Genomic DNA, 18,988 nt, shown 5'->3' with positions numbered 1-18,988 from the left:
TAAAATACAATAAACAAAAATGCTCTGATATATACTTAAATTGGGTAAATTATTGTGGTAAAAAAAGTAAAAACGTTATTAGATTAATAGTTTTCAAAAACAAAGCTTTAAAACCAAGTGGATTTTTTAAATTCTTGTTTTGAAGATATTGGATGGAAAAATAACATCTTTTCTTTTCTGCATAAGTAATAAACATGAGGAACTACATTTATAACTCAAATTAGACTTATAGTTAAATGTAAAAATAAATCAGGTTTTAGTGGTAATTTGACCCCCAAAGATGTTATTTTTTTGACTCAAACTATTTACCTGTGGAATTTATAATGAAACTTTTGATTTTATTTGGTAAATTTCATATTCATAATTGTAGATTTAATATTTCTAAACCTTGTTTAAAGGTTTATATTGTAGATTTTCATTTATATATAGACTCACTCCAGTATAATAATAGCAAGAAATGTCAAGATACGATTATAGTTGCAAAGGAGCTGAAGTTAATTGAATAGTAAACTTGCTGTTAATTGGATAGGTTAAATCATATTATCATTGTAAAGGTTTCTATATTGAAGCTGAAGATGTGGAAGATCTATGTTGAATATATTTTTATTTATCTTGATTATGTAATTTATATTTTAGTTTATGTTATTAGTTCCATTTGTATTATTTGGATGTCATGTTTAAATTGTACATTTGCTGTTGTTAAAAAAAAAAAAAAAAAAAAAAAAAAAAAAAAATATATATATATATATATATATATATATATATATATATATATATATATATATATATATGCTGATATTTACTTGTGTTGTACTTTCCCATTGATCGAAATTCAACAATCAGAATAATTATTCTCTGAAAAATAATCATTCTATTTAAGTGATTTTAGATGCTGTTCGGCCAGGATCTGCTTACACCTCTGGGCCATGGCACTACATGCATGTAAAACAGCAGGTAGCTAATTTTTAAAAAGGTCAGATGTTTATTGTGAGAATTTTATTGTTAAAATAATGACAAAAAATTAACAGTAGTAGGAAAGGTGTACTCACAAGCATTCACTGAGCTTTAAAAAAAAAAAAAAAAACTAATACTACTAATACTTCCCTTCTTAGACTTTACAGACCTGAAACTTGCCTATAGCACTTATTCATTGTTGCTCTTGGTTGTGTAAATTGCTTCCTTGTCCTCATTTGTAAGTCGCTTTGGATAAAAGCGTCTGCTAAATGACTAAATGTAAATGTAAATGTAAAAAAACACAGTAAAACAAGAAATACGGTTTAATGCATTGTACCCTAAAACATTCCAAAAAACAAGGTGTGCTATAAAAATCACAAAATTGATAGTCCATTAGTGTATATACTTACAGTGATGACACACAAGTGTTGTGGAAATCTGCTAAAATGACTTCAGTCAGACAAGGGTTAAAGCAAAGCAGAAAAGTAGTTCATTAAAAGAACCCCGCAGGATAATACCTGTTAAACACACAGAGTGAATGTGTAAGAGACTGTGTCTAAGTCTTCCCAACAGACAGTTTTATACCCCTCAGTGCATGTACACTCACCCTTCATGCCAAACTCCAGGAAAGATTCATTTTTGGTGTGAAAGTAAAGATTCTGTTGTGATTTTCTAACTCTCGACTAGGAGTGCTACGATGTATCCAGCATTGGCCTTGGCCAGTACCAAACTTCTTCTCTGCATTCTACAAAACATGATGTTCATCAAGATGTTCATTAAAATTTCCATCACACAAGCAAGCAAGACATTTGTGAAAACCTGATTGGCCGAAGGGATTAAAAGATGGTAATACTTAACTCTTTAAATCCAGGGGAGTTAAAGATTTCTATGGCTGCATGGTGTGAAAACAGCCACACTGTATTGATAAAAATCTGCCCTTGTTTTTTTTATAATCACAATAAATAAAAAATTTATAAGAACACAATGTTTCAGATATTCCTGTACACATTATAAAAGGGGAAATAGTCTTCTTACCCATAAGTGATGATCTCTCACCATTATCATAGTCATGGTGGTCACCAACCAACATGATTTTCCACTAATGTCTAAAATACTAGAAAAGGTTTTTTATGAAGCTCCTTTCTACAGATGAACAAGAATTTTGCCAGGCCTCATCATGGTATGGAAACTGCTTTAGTGAACATAACTAATGATTTACTCTTAGCTGCTAACCAACGCCGCATCTCGTTACTTGTTTTACTTGATCTCAGTGCTGTATTCAACACTACAAATCATGATATTGTCGTATTCAAACTTCTTATCAATTAGAAATAATCAGACTGGAGGTTTTGAATATCAGAAAATTTATCAAACTTTATTCACCATAATAAACCAGAGAAAGAGCAGAGCAGACCTCAGAGCATTCTGAAGTCACTCCTGGACAATTCCATTCTTTCTTTCCTTCTCCTCTTTCTCTTTCAATCCTCTTTCTAAAGTCTCTGTGTTTTCCACAATCTTTATACAGATTATTTGACACACGCCTAGGTGTCTCGTTTTAACTTTTGACTATCTTTGGATAGGTTTTTACTCTAGGTCAGGGGTCACCAATCCTGTTCCTGGAGGGCTGGTGTCCCTGCAGGGTTTAGCTTCAACTTGCCTCAACACACCTGCCTGGATGTTTCAAGTATACCAAGTAAGACCTTGATTAGGTTGTTCAGGTGTGTTTGATTAGGGTTGGAGCTAAAATCTGCAGGACACCAGCCCTCCAGGAACAAGTTTGGTGACCACTGCTCTAGGTGGTCCTGTTATTCTTGGCTCTCTGCCGGCTTGCGGTCACCAGAGATATCACAGGTCTATGTCAGCAACTGTTTTGACACCAGAGCATAGATGCAAAAGAACTAAGTGTTTACATACATTGTCATGATAGCATAGTAACTTTATAATATGTTACTTGCTCTAGCTTATAGCTTCCCCCTTTTAATTTCAGAATAATGATGAAGTTAAATAGTATAATAAAACCCACCCTAAATCTTGGTAAAAGACAAATCTTTCTGCACTAGCATACAAGTAAAAGACAAATGCAAACTTTAACCTCTTAACTATCACCCCAAATACAGAATTTGCAGGTGAAAATAGGTAATATATGCGTAATATTATAAACAGTTTGCAAAAAAAAAGTTCAGGTTTTGATTTCGAGGATGGAGACAGTTAAGGGGTTAAAATCCAAATCTTCAAAGGATTATTAGGCTGTAATAATCATGGCTAAGTATATAACAGAACTGGGAACACATAATCTTGGATCTGGCCTGTATCCAGGGCAGAAGTTTTGTGCCCTAAAGACAAACTCAACACAGCTTCAGATGAGGACATCAGTTTGTCAAGGATGTAAGACTGAGTGCTACAAAGACCTCAGTGACAGAAATGTCTCTGTAGATCACTTTCGGCTAGTATTAACACTCACACAAGAATTATTTAGACCAGGGGTCACCAATCCTGGTCCTGGAGGGCCGGTGTCCCTGCAGGATTTAGCTCCAACTTACCTCAACACACCTGCCTGGATGTTTCAAGTATACCTAGTAAGACCTTGATTAGCTTGTTCAGGTGTGTTTGATTAGGGTTGGAGCTAAAATCTGCAGGACACCGGCCCTCCAGGAACAAGTTTGGTGACTACTGATTTAGACGATCATTCTCAAGGTCACTGACATGTTTTAAACAGCAGATCTCCCTTTTTTTACATTCACATTTACTCATTTAGCACTTTTATCCAAAGTGATATACAAGTAAGGATAAAAGAAGCACTTCAAATCATCAGAGAGTATAACAATGAATAAATGCTATGATGAAACCGTCTTTAGTTTTAGTCTGGCTGCACTAGCATTCCACCAATCCACCAGTAGAGAGTAGCAGATTCCTAAATTGAGTAAAAAGCTTTGTTATTTTTAGGTGTGAACTTATTAATCAACACCATGTTAAACTTTTCTTTCAGCACAGCTTCAATCTCATCATCTGGGATTTTCTTCATTTCCACTGAGTCTGAGTCCTCTTTGAAAGTGACTTCACTGTATGTCCAACCAATCAGAGCCCTAAATCCAGTGGCCGTCTGAAGGGAGCAAATGGTCTTGAGCATGAACAGAGAGCTGGGATTAGTCTGCAACATAACCGACATCTTGAGGAAATACTCTACAACACGTGGTGTTAATGTAAAGCAATATATTGTTTTGATGAGCCGTTTGTCAACAAGGCCAGAATCAGCAAAGCCGTTATCTACAATTATTTGCTTCCTTCCGGTCTTCTCCAGAATCCACTTCTCACCGTTGTTTGTGAGGCGAAACACTCCTGGAGGCTGTGGCTGGTCTTTACCTGAGATCAACTCTAAGGGATACCAGATTTGACAAGACACTCCAAAACTCACGTCAGCGATGTACTGCTTTCCATCAATCTCCACTAGATTGATGAGATGAGAGTCATTAGGAAGGAAGTCCTGTTCCAGAGAGTTAAACACTCTGCCGCTCAGTATGGTAGATTTGTATCCCATCTCCTTCAGAGCCCATGAGAACAAGAGGTTGTTTTCACAACACCAGCCTCCTCGATTGCTCTCGACTATTTTGTTATAGATAACACGCAGGTCCATTGAGTTCTTCTCCCCATTGTGAACACTGAGGTTCTCAAATGGGACACTCATAACATGCAGCTTGTGGATGGTGAACAAACTATCCAGGTCAGGTTTGTTTAACTGTCCTGTAAACCCAATCCTTTTCAAGTACTCTCTCAGATCCATTATAAACCTATGAAAACAAGCAGAAAACAAATGTCAAATTTTTTGTAACATATTATTGTAATAAGGAAATGGAGAATTTTAGGACTACAGTTTAATTAAGTTTAATACTATGCCTTTTTTGCAATTTTTATACTGTATAAAAATAATTTTGGGACTACAGTTTGATCAAGTATATAACTTCTTTTCAATAATTTCAGTAATGTCACTAAAAGATATAAAAAAGTAATTGAAGGTACAGCAAAGACTACCATTAACAAGAATGTCTACAGATACCTTCCATATGAAAAAATACCTCTTTGCCTTTTTTATTTTTTGTTAATCTTTTAAAGTATATAGCACACGACAAAGCAGAACTGTGAGTGAAGCCCCAGAGGGTGGATTTCTTTTATAATAACGTGATAAAGCAGGTAGGGGAAGTGATAAGTGATCGGGTACATTGGTTGTCCACCTTTTCTTTCCTCTCCAGGTCGTGTCCAGTGCCAAGTGGTCATGGCGTATCATCAGAGGAAAACGGAGAAACAAGCAAGCATCAGTGTTATAAATTGTGGCTCAATTCTTGGGTATCTGAGCTTGTCTTTTATGGGGTAGCTTGATTGGTATGCTGCCCAGATCTGAGAGAAGCCATCTGTGTTGTTGTTGGCAGTACTAGCACGGTGGTGCACATCGAAGCAGAAGACCTGGAGTGCACCAACTTGTGACTTGGGCAGTTGTTATCCTTAACCTGGGCCATCCATTGTAGTGGGGCATGATCAGTGTAGGTCTAGGTCTGCCCACTTGATGATGAGAACTTCATTCTCCATCGCAGCATATTTTCTCTCGGACTGGGTCAGCTTTTAGCTGATGTAAATGGCCGGGTGCTCCTCTTCTCCCTGTATCTGGTAGAACATGACCCCCAATCCCGTGTCGAAAGCATCTGTCTGTGCCAGGAAAGGGCGATTGAGGTACAAGGCATGGAGAACTGGCTCTGAGGTGAGTGCCACCTTTATCCTCTAAGCATTGATGGATGGAGCAAGACATGATGTCTCAGAGGTGCTCAATTGGATTCAGGTTTAGGGAATGGGCAAGCCAGTCCATAGCATCAATGCCTTTGTCTTGCAGAGCTGTTGACACACTCCAGCCACATGAGGTCTAGCATTGCCTTGCATTATGAGTTTTGCATGTGCATATGTCTTGCATGTTTGAACCATTGGGTGCACATGGTCCTCCAGAATGGTTTAGTAGTCCTTGGCAGCAATAGTATTGGACCCAGGGATTGCTATGATATTGCAGCCCGAATCATCACTGGTTGACCCTCATGCTTCACTCTGGGAAAGTAACAGTCTTGTTGGTATGCTTCTTTGGGGCTTTTCCACATCGTAACTGCGGGAAAGACAGTGAAGGTGAACTCATGAGAGACCAATGCAAGCTTCACATTGTCCAAGGTCCAAGATTTTTACTGTTGGTATCATTGAAACTGATGTTTGGCATTGGCATGAGTGACAAAATGTTTGGTTATAGCAGCAAGGCCATGTATATTGACCCTGTGGAGCTCCGAACAAACAATTTTGGTGGAAACAGGTAAACTGAGGTGCACATTTAGTTCTGCAGTGGGTTAAGCAGATGTGGTTTTAGGTTTGTAGGATGCAATCCAGGTTAGCAGCTGGAAATCCCTTTCAAACAGCTTCCTCTTGAGTTACTCCTGTTGGATGTGGTTCATCCTTCTTGGAGGTATGCTGACATTACCATAGATACCGTGGCTCTTGATACATCACAAAGACTTGCTGTCTTGGTCACAGATGCGCCAACAAATTTGTCATCTTTGGAACTCTGATTTGTCACCCATAATGTTATGTGCACTGCAATGTTTTAAGCAAAACTGTGCTATTAATGTGAATAAAGGTTTATTTGACATCACTGAGTACTTTTATTTTAAATTTTAACAGATTTGTTTGTGTTGAGCATCAGTTAAGACAATGTTAGCACCTGTCAGCTTTAATTGCGGGGAAAACTGGATAGTTTTGAGTTTTTGTCAAGTAATTTCATCTTCCAGGTTTAAAATAATTTTTGGGGTGGGATCAAAATCGGTGACATATCGCGAATCTGTTAGTGGAGTGATGATGCATCAGTTTCTCATTATTATTCATAGTAGAGTTTTCTTATCCTATGACAAGAGCCTGCTTCTTTATTATTCATGAGAGCATGTGCTTTCCGAAGGCAAGGCAGACTTGCCAAGCTGCGAGACCCAACCCTTACAAAAAATTACTGCAGTTTTTAAAGGAATACTGCAGTTTTAGTTAAATTCTAAGAAAAGTGCAGTTTTTGTTATTTAAGTATATTGCAGTATTACTGCAATACAACTGAAGTGCTACAATACAAACAACTTCAGTACAACAACTGCAACAGTACTGAAGTGATATTACTACTATAATGCAGTACTGCTACTGCAATACATGTTAAATAATTTATTGCACTTAAGTACTTATTGTACTTAAGTATTAAAAGTGCACTTTAATTTCATTATGCTTTGCAGTATTGTAGATGTAATTCTGTAGTTAGACATACTTCTGAAACATGCTATACAATATATTGTGGTAGTACTTAAGCAATACAACTGAAGTACTGAAACCTCATTTGGAAACCATTGTCCACCGAGCAGGAAAAGTAGTAGTAGTAATGCAGTTATATTGTAGAAGTGCTTCAGCTGTATTACAGTAGATGTATTGCAGTTAGTTCACTTTTCAGAAGTTAACTAAAACTGCAGTATTCCTTTGAAAAACTGCAGTAACTTTTGTAAGGGCCCCTTTCAGTTTATTTAATGTCACTTCAGCTATACTGCATATTTTACTGCTGTTGAATTTTATTGCATTATATTTGCTGTTATACTGTTCAGTTTCCTGCAGTTATTTTTTATTAGTCATTTTTGCAAATAAACTTAAAATTCTAATTAGAAAATTACTTAACCCAAAAAACATCCCTTAAAAATACAAAATATTATTTGATGATGTTGAAGAACTAAGCCCTTGGAACACAAGTGCAGTACTGTTCTCACCACACCATTGGCTTATTAAACTACAGCAGCACAAGTGCAGTAAAGACAGGGTTTACTTGTTTTTACTTCAGTTTACTGTAACTTATACTGCTGTTGAACTTTATTGTACTCTATTTGAACTCTGTTTATACTTTATTGTATTGCAATTTTACAATTGTACTTAATTTAACTGCAGTTATACTTCTACATACTGCTGTTTTACTGTAGTTTTACTCCAGTTTACTGCAGTTATTTTTTGCAAGGGAATGACTGGGTAAGCTGTGCCTCTGCGCGGCACGGGTCGTATGTGTCTGTATATGTGTATGTGTAAAATCGTGGATCTCCTCATGGTTTGTGTCACATTATGTGAGCCAACTGACAGCAGTTGTTTGCTCCCCTCTTTTTCCCCTGCTCTGCCGGCCATGCCTACTCCCCCTTCTGCTCACAGTGCTCCATGTCCATCTCTGAGCATTGTTTGAAAAAATTCTGAGGTAGACTTGAACCGAAAGAGGAGGGTTTCATAGCCCTTTAAACCTTTGCCGTGGCAATTTCAAATAAAAAGACTCACTAATCAAGAGACAAAGTCTTACAAAATTTACTTCTAAAAAGAATTTATCCTTTGCAAAGAACAGGTCCAACAGTCATACAGGAACACCTGTTGCTGCAGAGTGCAACACAGGCTAACCAGACACCAGGTTTTATCTTCTTTCTCCAGCCTTCAGTTTAGAGCCATGATTTACACTTATTGAATGCATATGTTTAAAACAGATGACCACCTTCTGACTGACCTTTCTTATAATATTTGTTTTTGTATCATCTTTTCCCAGGAAGGCATATGTTTTTTAACATTTTGTGTTTTATAGTAAGAAAGAGAATTCTATATAAATCAATGTTTTAGTAATAGTAAAAAAAAAATCACCACATCTTCAACCTCTGCTCTTACTAGTGGAATATGTGATCAATGAAGACTGGCCACCAGGCTTGTCAAACACTAAATTGGCCAGTGTTTCAGTTTTATTGTCCAACCTCTGTATATTTTCAAAATATACGTTGCTAACAAAAAAAAAAAAACATGTTTAGCTAATTGATAAAATATCTTTGGTGAATAAATGTATAGAAAATCTATATATAGATATTTTGTTAATAACAATGTATAGAAAATATAATTATTACATTTTGTAAAGTAAATGCAATGTTGTAATTACATTTTGTGATAACCTGCAAAATTCACAATACTTGTAAAACGCAATACACAGATTACTGTCTGAATTCTAGACAATAAGCCAGCATAATAGACTTCAGACTAATGTCTTACTCCAGAACTTGTGAAAACTGGAATAATTATTGAAGGATATTAAAACCAATGCTTGTTTTTCATTAGAAGACTTTGATACAACATGCCATGGTTATGACTGGTAATATTAGTGTTTATTTGCTCTACCTCAGACTCATCACTGTTTGTAATTAGTTTAATCATGTCTTGTGTATTTATACTCCTTGTTTTTGTTAGCTCCTTGTCTGATAAAGTATTGTCAACACCATTGGCCTGCTTGTGTTGGGATATTCTTGTGTCTAGTTGTAACTATTTTGTAAATAAATAAATGACTATAATAAATAGTCATTTTTGCTTGTGCGTTTGTGGAAAGTGCAAATGTGACAACTAATGGCAACTAAATTAAAGGGTTATATTACAGCACTTATGCACATTTCACTTTCGCAAATAATAGTTTTTTTAACTTAAATATGGGCCAAATGTGAACATACTTAATTGTTGAGGTAAAAATATAATTTCAAATCATTTTAACATTGAACCTAAAAATTGGGTTTGTCTACATCTGATCCAAATTTATACTGAAATAACCCCACATGTTTTGTAACTATAGGTATAAAAGTGAAAGCCAAGGGCTTAGATGTCAAATAAATATAATGTTTAAGATTCCTGATGAAAATATACGTTTTAATAGTCAGTACATTTAGCAATCCTTTTCATACTGATGTTCTCTAGTAAAGCCAGTTAGATGATAATCATCATGACAGAACATTAAATTTTCTTCAGAACAAATAATTTTTACACAAAGCTTTTTGAAATATATACAGTTACAGTGCAAATGCCAAAGTATGGTCCTCTATAAAATATATAATACCCTGACAAATGGATCATCCCACTCCACAATATCAACTACCAACTGTACTAAGAGTCATTTAGTGGTAAAACTGAAGCTCAAGTCTATTTGAAGTATATCATAACAAATATAACAGTTATGCAATGGACTGCAGTCAACCAAGCAGCATTTTTTTGCAAGAAGATACATACCTCTTAAGGAAACGGTTTCAGACAGGCTGGTCAGGGTTGGGAAACGGTTTGCCAGAATATACCAGACTTCCACAGCACGATGATCAAACTCGTATAAGTTTTAGTCAAAATAACGAAGTAAACGTAATTTTCAAGACTTTTGGGAACTCATTTTGTCTACTTAAGCAGCGAAGAATATGCATACAGTCTACTCTGACTTCAAATTCCAGAAGAAATATACAGGATGTGAAGGCACAGGATGTTACGCACACACTGGCTTTTTGACAGCGTTCCAGTCGGAGATTGGATGTGGAGGTCAGTCACGCGTCAAAGATGCACATTCACCACGCGAGGTGTCAGTTTGTCATTTTTCGCGAAACTGTGACAATTATGGATAAAAACAAAATAACAATACTTAAAAATAAAAGAAAATGCGAGCAGTTCTTTGAAAACAGCCAAAGAAAAACAAAAAATAAGATTATATACTGCAAAGCTATAATGTCATCTCAAAAAGTGCCTTGGAGAACGACTCGTCCCCCCCCACCCGTCTCCCTCACCACATCTGCCATGGGACTCGGTATTAATAATAAAACAATACTGGCATGGTTTATCATTATTATTTACGTTTTTAAGGAATTAAATTAATGTATAACTCTATAAAACATTGGCAATTACTTGCAAAACACTGCCTTAAACAGTCTGTCATTTTTTATACAAATCTTACGTAAACATTGTTCAGTTATGCCACAGCCAGGGATGGGCTGGATTGGATTTTTTAACCTGAATGTTTAAAGCTTTCAATCAGTTGAATGAGTTTGAGGGAGTGATGGTGTGTGATGTTGACTGTTGTGTGTACTGTATGTTTAGCTGCTGGAACAAGAGGGATTTCTGGTCTGGGTTCTGTCAAGAGCGCTGGTTCTCCTTCATTCTGGTTCCTCTTCAGTGCAGTGGTTGCCGAGCCTACAGCATTTTTATTATGTTTCTCATCCTCACCCTTCTCACCGAGTTCAGAATTATACAATTTTGACATCAGTCAGAAAAAATAACCAGGCAATTGCAAGGATACTTAGAATCTTCAAGAATTCCTTTATTCAGTATCTAAAAAAAAAGTATTTTAACATGTGTTCTCAAAAGACAACACTATTGACCTTATTCTGCAATGTGCTCATTTTTGCAATTGTTTTAGAACTTCAGATTCAGTTGCCTATAGGAGAAAAAACTTTGAATAATAAACAACAGAAAACTTGCTCTACAAACAACCGTGTTCATGACTATACATACAAAAAATATATAATAATAATATGAAAACATCAGTTTTGCTCACCCAATTCACCTATACCTCTTTTTTTTTTTTTGGAGTTGTGAGGGAAACCGGAGTACCCGAAGGAAACCCACGCAAGCTGTTTTTAACCTCTAAAAATCTATGTAAGTGAATGAGACCACAAGTCTGCTGCCAAGATTCCAAAGGCTCATACGTGAAAAATGAGGTCAATAGAAATTAAATCTAAAGATGCTTTAGAATAGTCTTTAGGTTTAGTGTCCTCCTGAACATAACTTGACATAAAGCCCTTATTGTTATTAATAGCTGGCAACATATGTGAGCTCATCATCAAAGAACACAACTTTACAATGCTTAACCATGTCTGCTTGACAGAATTGCACACAGTTTTTAATCATTTATTGAAGTAGTTAAAATTAGGTGTTATGAGTACAATTCTCTAAATGACCACTGGATGTTCAATAACATCCTTATGGCAAAGAACCTTCCGAGTATTTCACAATTATTGTTGCTGCTCTCCACAAAAAAAAAAAAAAAAACATTTGAGTTTTAATTTTTTTTACAGATATTACAATATCTAAAATTATTCAAATGTCTTTGATTTTAACACAATCCATTTTATTTTATTTTTATTTGCTCCAAAGCACAGCAAAAACAGTCCAATTCTTTTTAGTATGAATATTTGTTAATTTATTTGATGATTAAAAATATCCAAACACCAGAATTTATCTGAAATAAAAAGCTTTTGTAACATTTTATAACAATATTGAATAGCTTGGAGCAAGTATATTTTTCCCTTTTTCCTTTTGTACAAAACATTGTTAAATTAAAAGTTTTATTTAAAAAGTACACTTTAAATTGAACAAAAGTGAGGATAAAGTCATTTATAATGTCTTACGTTTTTAATTCAGATAAATCCAGTTCTTTTGAAATTTCTAGTCATCAAAAGAAGCTGAAAAAACTCCTCCCTGTAAGTCTGTCCGCTTTGCCCAGCAGGATGTAGATGTGTGTCTGATGGACTGAAATCCCACCTGAAACAAGCAGAGGAACAGGATGCTGAAATACTTAGAAACAGAAATAAATATGGTATTAGAAAATGAACAGCTGTGATCATTGTAATGTGTTTTGTCTCTGCTGTGTAATCTGTTGTCCAGCGGAGGGTTCCAGAAACTTTGGGATGGCTTTTGAAGATTGTCTGTTGATTTCAAGATGGCCAGACATTCTGGATCAAGCTCAAGCATCTCGTAGGAGCTTCCTCGACAATCTGCAATGACAAAACAACTGAAACTGGTCATGTGAGAGAAACGTGCTGATCTTCAGGGCAGCATTATTCATTACTGTTAGCCTGAAGGGAAAGAATAAATATAATATAATATAATATAATATAATATAATATAACATAATATAATATAATATAATATAATATAATATAATATAATATAATATAACATAACATAATATAACATAACATAACATAACATAATATAATATAATATAATATAATATAAATGAAAAATATTTCCCAGAGATGGGTTGCAGCTGGAAGGGCATCCGCTGCGTAAAAATGTGCTGAATGAGTTGGCTGTTCCTTCCGCTGTGGCGACCCCGGATTAATAAGGCGACTAAGCCGACAAGAAAATGAATGAATGAATGAAAAATAATTAAAGGGCACTTATGGTGAAAAAATCTTGTTTGGACAGACGTGTGTAGTGCAGGGGTCATCAATCTCGTTCATGGAAGTCCAGTGCCCTGCAGGGTTTAGCTACAACTTGCCTCAACACACCTGCCTGGGTGTTTCAAGTATACCTAGTAAGACCTTAATTAGCTTGTTCAGGTGTTTTTGATTAGGGTTGGAGCTAAGATCTGCAGGACACCGGACCTCCAGGAACAAGTGGGTGATCCCTGGTATAGTGTTTAGACTGTCATATTGGGGTGATAGAAACACACCCACTTTTTTAAATTCAACAACATAAAAACTGTGGACCAATTGAAGCGGTTTTTAGATCGCGCGCATCACCATATCCTCAGTTTGTTGTTTCACGTTTGCCATTTTTAGCGTGTGAGTCAAAGTGATGTCACCAAAAGAGCAACCTTGCTCTATTTATAGATGTAAGGCTCATTGAGCTCAACACAAAATTAACATTCACCATATGTTCGCTCTCATTGGCGACATTATTTAATACTTTAGGTGCGTTAGCAAACATGTACTTTTTATTGCATCTTCCTTAAACTTCAGCTGTTTGCATTTCCCTCGGTCACAGAAGCTCCCTGTTATCTTAACTAGGTGCAGCTGAAAAATGCGTGTGCGTTGCCTCACGTGCGTGTCCCTCCATTGGAAATAACAAACTTGCCTTAAGCAGGTCACACACCAAAAGCGCTGTGCCACACGGCGCCATGCGTTTTAGAATTGTAAACATAGGTTTCTATCAGGGTTAACCCACTGGCACCTCAAGTCTCTCACTTATGTTGCTTCTCTCTGTCTGCCTGTCTGTTGCCATACACAATGCAGGGGAGCTCTTGGCTCTGCCCCCCTTGTTAAGTTGGGCGGAAAGTCGAACCTAATTTTCATGTGAAGCAACACACCCCTAAAATAACGACCCCTGTACACACCCCCAAAATGACACTTTTTAACACATTATAATAAAAAATATGAACTGTTTTTTGAACTGAACCTAAACTGGCACACTCAGAAGAACCATAATATTAATATTAAATCTTAAAAAATGTGCAAACTAGGCCCTTTAAAATATGCAAGCCATTTGCAATTAAATTGTCGTTTCTTTGATTAAAATACTTTTATGACAGTAAATTAGAAATTTAGCTTAACCCAAAGATAACCAAAAGCTTTTATTTGTCAAAGCAGAGTGACAGTGAAGGAGGACCCACCTGGTGCTGCATCAGTGTTGAGTCGAGTGCAGGTGAGCAGAGATCCAGTATCTGGACTTCAGGTGCTCTAGAAGCTCAGCAGCAGCAGCAGGGCTTAAGAACTGCTCTTCATTTCCTGTATGAGTTCCTGTGCACAAGAGCATTTGTGTTGCTATACTGATAATTGCCTCATGAACAATCATGCACCAGTAAGATGGCTTTGGGCATCTACATCTGGAGAAATTCAGTAAGAATGCTTATATTATATTAAAGAAGAATCTGATGTGTCTTAAATCCTTTCTAATCCATTTCCAGTTGTTTCTAATTCAACAGTTAATCTGACTGCTTGACACGGAAAACTGGATCTTTAAAATGTATTGCAATAATTATAAAACACCGGATATCATTCACTACAAACGAACTAGGTCAGTCGTACTATATATTGATAACTAATAGTAGTAGTAATATAGTAACATCTAGGTCAATAATAAATTCTTAAATTAAAACTCTGAACTCAGATCTAAATGCTCATGACCACTTACAGATTTGAAAAATGCACATGTTGTAAATATGGTCAAATTTACTTTGTTTATTTATTTAAAAATGAAAAAGTACTGACTACTAACCACAGAGTAATGGGCTCAGAAAACTATCAATGAGTCAGGAATATCAATATGCATTATGTGACAAAAAAGTCTGCCAGTTTACAGTATACAACATACTTTGTAGACATTCTGGTAAACTGCACAACCCAAAACAAACAGTACTAACTCAAAAGGATAAGAGTCGGCTCACTATAGAACAGAAATGATTTATTTTATTTTACATTTTTACATTCATGAGAAAAAAAGGTTTATTAGGGGTGCGGTGCTACACCTCTCTGTTATGGACGTGACCGATGTAAAATTGGCACTTGTGTGACTTTGGTAAATCAAATATAATTGTTTGAAAAACATTAACAGAAATATTTTGAGTATTTTTACAGCACTGTAACTACAAGCCTAGGCAAACAATGTAGAAAGGTTTTACTATTTTAGTGAAAACAGCAATTGACTTCTTTGTTGAATTCAGTAGTTTGACCGAATTGTCTCCTTCATTAGACATTACTACCACCTACTGGAAGATTTAGATTCTTATTTTGAGGATTATTTTCATTTTAAAATTTATTTTTTTCATATTAAAATGCAATAAAGTATAATAAACTTTATTCTTTGAAATAAAGGGATAGTTCACACACACACACACACACACACACACACACACACACACACACACACACACACACACACACACACACACACACACACACACACACACACACACACACACACACACAAATGAATTTTGTCATCATTTACACATTTGTGTTTTTTAAATTTGTATGAATATCTTTGTATTGCACATCATTTTTGTAAATTTTCACTTGCTTCTTTTTTACCTTTAACTCAATAATGAACAGAAATCTTATTTGGGTGGTATTCAGAGTGAATTTAATGACATTAAACAGAATTTATGCCATAATTTGCATTAATTTAATTCAAGTCAACCAATAATGCCTTTTAAGTGGTCACTTATCTTTATTTTTCCCCAGGGTCATAAGTATTAATTTCATTCATGCGTTTCAGTAAAAGTAGACTCATCCATTTGAAAACACTGAAAAATGCTTATTCAAAGAAACAAAAAATCTTTAAATTAAGATTCTTTATTCTTACAGTTTTTCTTAGTTTTTTACACACAATTACTTGTACTTCAGACACAATGACCACAACATGTAACTGATGCACCAACCCCCTGAACCAATTCTGCTAAACTACAAGCACAATTCCTGCTTTACACTCAAATTGCAGGTTTAAAACACACCTTTTTCAAAACACTACACACAATTCTCTGCATTTGGCACAATTTTCATGCAGAAAATCTCTTGTTTTTACAAAAAAACACACTGTCATTTAAAAATGTAAAGTCAGTTGTCCTACTTTGCATGCTAACTCATCACATAAGTAAACTCCTGTCACACAGAATCGCAATTTAGAAATCTGGTTCATTATTGGTTCACTGCCCACCCTCATTTATTCCCTCCATATTCTCCATTCCTCAAACCTAAGGATTTTTTCTGCCTGTGGATGAAAAGTGTATGACTGAAACTCACACACATGTATACCCCTTCTCCAAGCTAGCAGTTGATGCTTTTCATGGCTGGATTCTCCATGCAAGGTGACATTTCCCCCACTACATGGCCAGACTAAAACAGAAAAGAGGATGCAATATGGCAGTTTTTATGTTTTTTTTTTTTTTTTACTGTAACTGTTTTCTGTAAATACTTCTGTTGGCATAAGTAGAACACGTTACGTGCAACTTTGTGTTGGTTGGGATGAACACTGTGTACACTGTTTTTGTGGAAAAAATACAGTAAAATATATTTGGTACCGTGTATTTGTGTGTTTTTCACAATACACCTCTGTAGGCCTATATACTGTCTGTAGTCAGTACGATGAATGAAGAAGAAGTAATCGTGTTTTACATTAAGCACATCAGTGTTCAACTGTTCTTATAAATGTCTATTGATGTGATGGCTTGTGTGTGTCATTTGAAAACAAAACACCATTTTGAGAAGAAATCACATTGTTTTGAACGTAGAGTTTCATTTTGCAGACGAACTGAAGAGTTTTGCCCAATGTGTGTGTGTGTTTTGTGATTTGTGTGTAGAGTTCTGACAATATGTGACATGTTTTCAGAAAATGTGTGTAAACAATTGGGAAAAACTGTAATATTCTTTAAAATATTTAATTATTGGTGACGCGGTGGCGCAGCGGGTAGCAGGTTGCTGGTTCGAACCTTGGCTGGGTCGGTTGACGTTTCTGTGTGGAGTTTGCATGTTCTCCCCGTGTTTCCAAAGACATGCGCTATAGGTGAATTGGGCTTAGATAAATTGTCTGCAGTGAATGAAAGTTTCCCAGTGATGGGTCGCAGCTGGAAGGGTATCTGCTGCGTAAAAAATATGCTGTATAAGTAGGCGGTTCATTTCGCTATGGCAACCCCAAATTAATAAAGGGACTAAGCCAACAAGAAAATGAAAGATTGAATATTTAATTCTTAATGTCTGCAATATTTATTCTTTTTTTGTATGTTTGAGTGTGTATTTGTGTGTGTGTGTGTGTGTGTGTGTGTGTGTGTGTGTGTGTGTGTGTGTGTTTGTGTGTGTGTGTGTGTGTGTGTGAGTGTTTCTTTCGGTCAATCAGGTGACATCTTCTGTCTGGAGCATCAGGCCAATCTTCTGGTGTTCAGAATCAGGTGGTTTGTCTTGGTCGGGCATCTCAGCTGAGACCTGTCCACTATGGGTGACCCTACCGGTAGCTGTGAAGTACCAGTGGCGTAGCTCTCAGCTTCACTGATGCACACAAGCCCTCACAGCACGTCAAGCTGCAAACCGTGTGAGGGACCCTAACCTACCCTAACCCAACAACTAACACTAACAACCCTAACAACAACCACTAATGTGCCAAAACCACTCGGAGGAGACCAGCAACACGCAAGAAACCGCCTAAACGCATGTCAACCTACATAGCCACAGCACCGACAATCACCCAAACATCCAGCAATGTGATGAAAAGTTGAATGAAAAGTGAAATTTGATGTATTGCAAACTTATTCTGTAACTATATACAATATATACAGTATGTACATACATGCCCATGATCCTCCATCTGGCACTAGGATGGCTCAGTGCCTGGGCTTCTTCCTCGGGGGCTCCTTGGGCAGCGGCTCCTTGCTGATGTCCACCACGATGTGAGGGGGGACACTGGACCCGGATCTGACCTCTGTGATGAACACACGTCCATCAGGCAGCTCGGTCTCCAGCAGTGCAGGCCGGTCCAGCTTCTCCCACAGCCGCTGCTTTACCTCCAGTCCGTGCTGAAGAGTGTACCGGCCTGCACGCTTCCTCACGGTGGAGTCCATCACACTGTGGTAGATGGTCTGAAATTCCTGCACACTCCTACCGTGGATGGAGAGGGGCTCCTCCTGTGGACACTCACCCACTGGGGAGACTGAAGCTGCAGGACGGAGGGCAGGAAGGACAGCCGCGTTCCGCAGGTGTCGCTGCTCCACGGAGGTGTCCGACATGGTGCCCTCCAGCAAGAAGTCCCTGAGGTGTCCAGGGAGAGTCCTGGTCCTTCTTGATCGTCGCAGAGTCATCATGAACAACTTCCCAAACTGATGTAAGTCAGCCAACAGAAGATTAGTTCAGAGTTTAGTAGCGCGCTGATCAGGGTTGATGACTTTGTAAACCAACTCAGGTTTCCGTGGTGACAGAATGACGAGGGTCATTTAAATGTAAACAATAATTGATTCAGCGTTCAGTCAATTAGAGCAGCACGAGCTGTATGTTTGTACAGTCTTTGATATTAAACACAGAAAATGTTTTAATAATTGTTAGGCATATTAACAGAGGGCCCATAAACCTAAATGTATAAATATTTTCCCTGTTTTTCCTAATTAGGATAGTTTTACTTTTGAACCTGAAAATCGTCACACGTTTCAGTTCATGTCAGAAAAAAAACAATAGTAATATTAAACCAATAAAGTAAAATCTTAGCAATGCCACATGACATCTCCTTTAGCCAATAAAACTTTAAGATATTTGCCATTTGCTTTACATAATTGGAAAACAGGAATGAGACATCAGCAGACATTATGCTCTCAAAGCACGATGGTATGGAGGACAAAACCTGAAAAAACAACAAATAAATACGCAAATATAAACATAAATGAGTAAATAAATCCGTAAATGCCTGCATAAATAAAATAATAAAT

General features: G+C 36.6%; 1 protein-coding gene across 5 annotated transcripts; it reads right to left on the bottom strand.

Moving 5' to 3' along the window:
- Positions 1-2,310: 2,310 nt before the first annotated feature.
- Positions 2,311-18,469, bottom strand: si:dkey-78a14.4. 5 transcript variants are annotated; one of them, XM_073908789.1, is made up of 5 exons: positions 17,863-18,469; positions 14,198-14,324; positions 12,210-12,575; positions 5,181-6,091; positions 2,311-4,739 (listed from the first exon to the last, which is right to left on the bottom strand). In XM_073908789.1, the coding sequence occupies exons 4-5, from the start codon at positions 5,231-5,233 to the stop codon at positions 3,866-3,868; spliced, it is 927 nt and encodes a 308-aa protein (XP_073764890.1). In that variant the 5' UTR covers positions 5,234-6,091; positions 12,210-12,575; positions 14,198-14,324; positions 17,863-18,469; the 3' UTR covers positions 2,311-3,865. The 5 variants fall into 5 exon arrangements, 3 of the variants coding, with proteins under 3 accessions (XP_073764890.1, XP_068078800.1, XP_001334322.1); XR_012383420.1 differs by lacking the exons at positions 12,210-12,575; positions 14,198-14,324; positions 17,863-18,469 and adding an exon at positions 10,054-10,307 and having other exon boundaries at positions 2,311-3,453; positions 3,611-4,739; XR_012383419.1 differs by lacking the exons at positions 12,210-12,575; positions 14,198-14,324; positions 17,863-18,469 and adding an exon at positions 10,054-10,307 and having other exon boundaries at positions 2,311-3,470; positions 3,626-4,739.
- Positions 18,470-18,988: the final 519 nt, after the last annotated feature.

The sequence above is a fragment of the Danio rerio genome, chromosome 7 (assembly GCF_049306965.1).
Source record: "Danio rerio strain Tuebingen ecotype United States chromosome 7, GRCz12tu, whole genome shotgun sequence".
NCBI classification, from domain to species: domain Eukaryota; kingdom Metazoa; phylum Chordata; class Actinopteri; order Cypriniformes; family Danionidae; genus Danio; species Danio rerio.
This window is presented reverse-complemented; position numbering and strand designations above follow the sequence as displayed.

What these genes read in the sequence shown, in the direction of transcription:
- si:dkey-78a14.4 (XM_073908789.1), bottom strand. Translation starts at nt 5,233, where the DNA reads ATGATACGCCATGACCACTTGGCACTGGACACGACCTGGAGAGGAAAG. An exon ending in ACCTGGAGAGGAAAGAAAAG is followed by an intron (nt 4,740 to 5,180) that starts GTGGACAACCAA and finishes TTGTTTTCATAG; the next exon opens with GTTTATAATGGATCTGAGAG.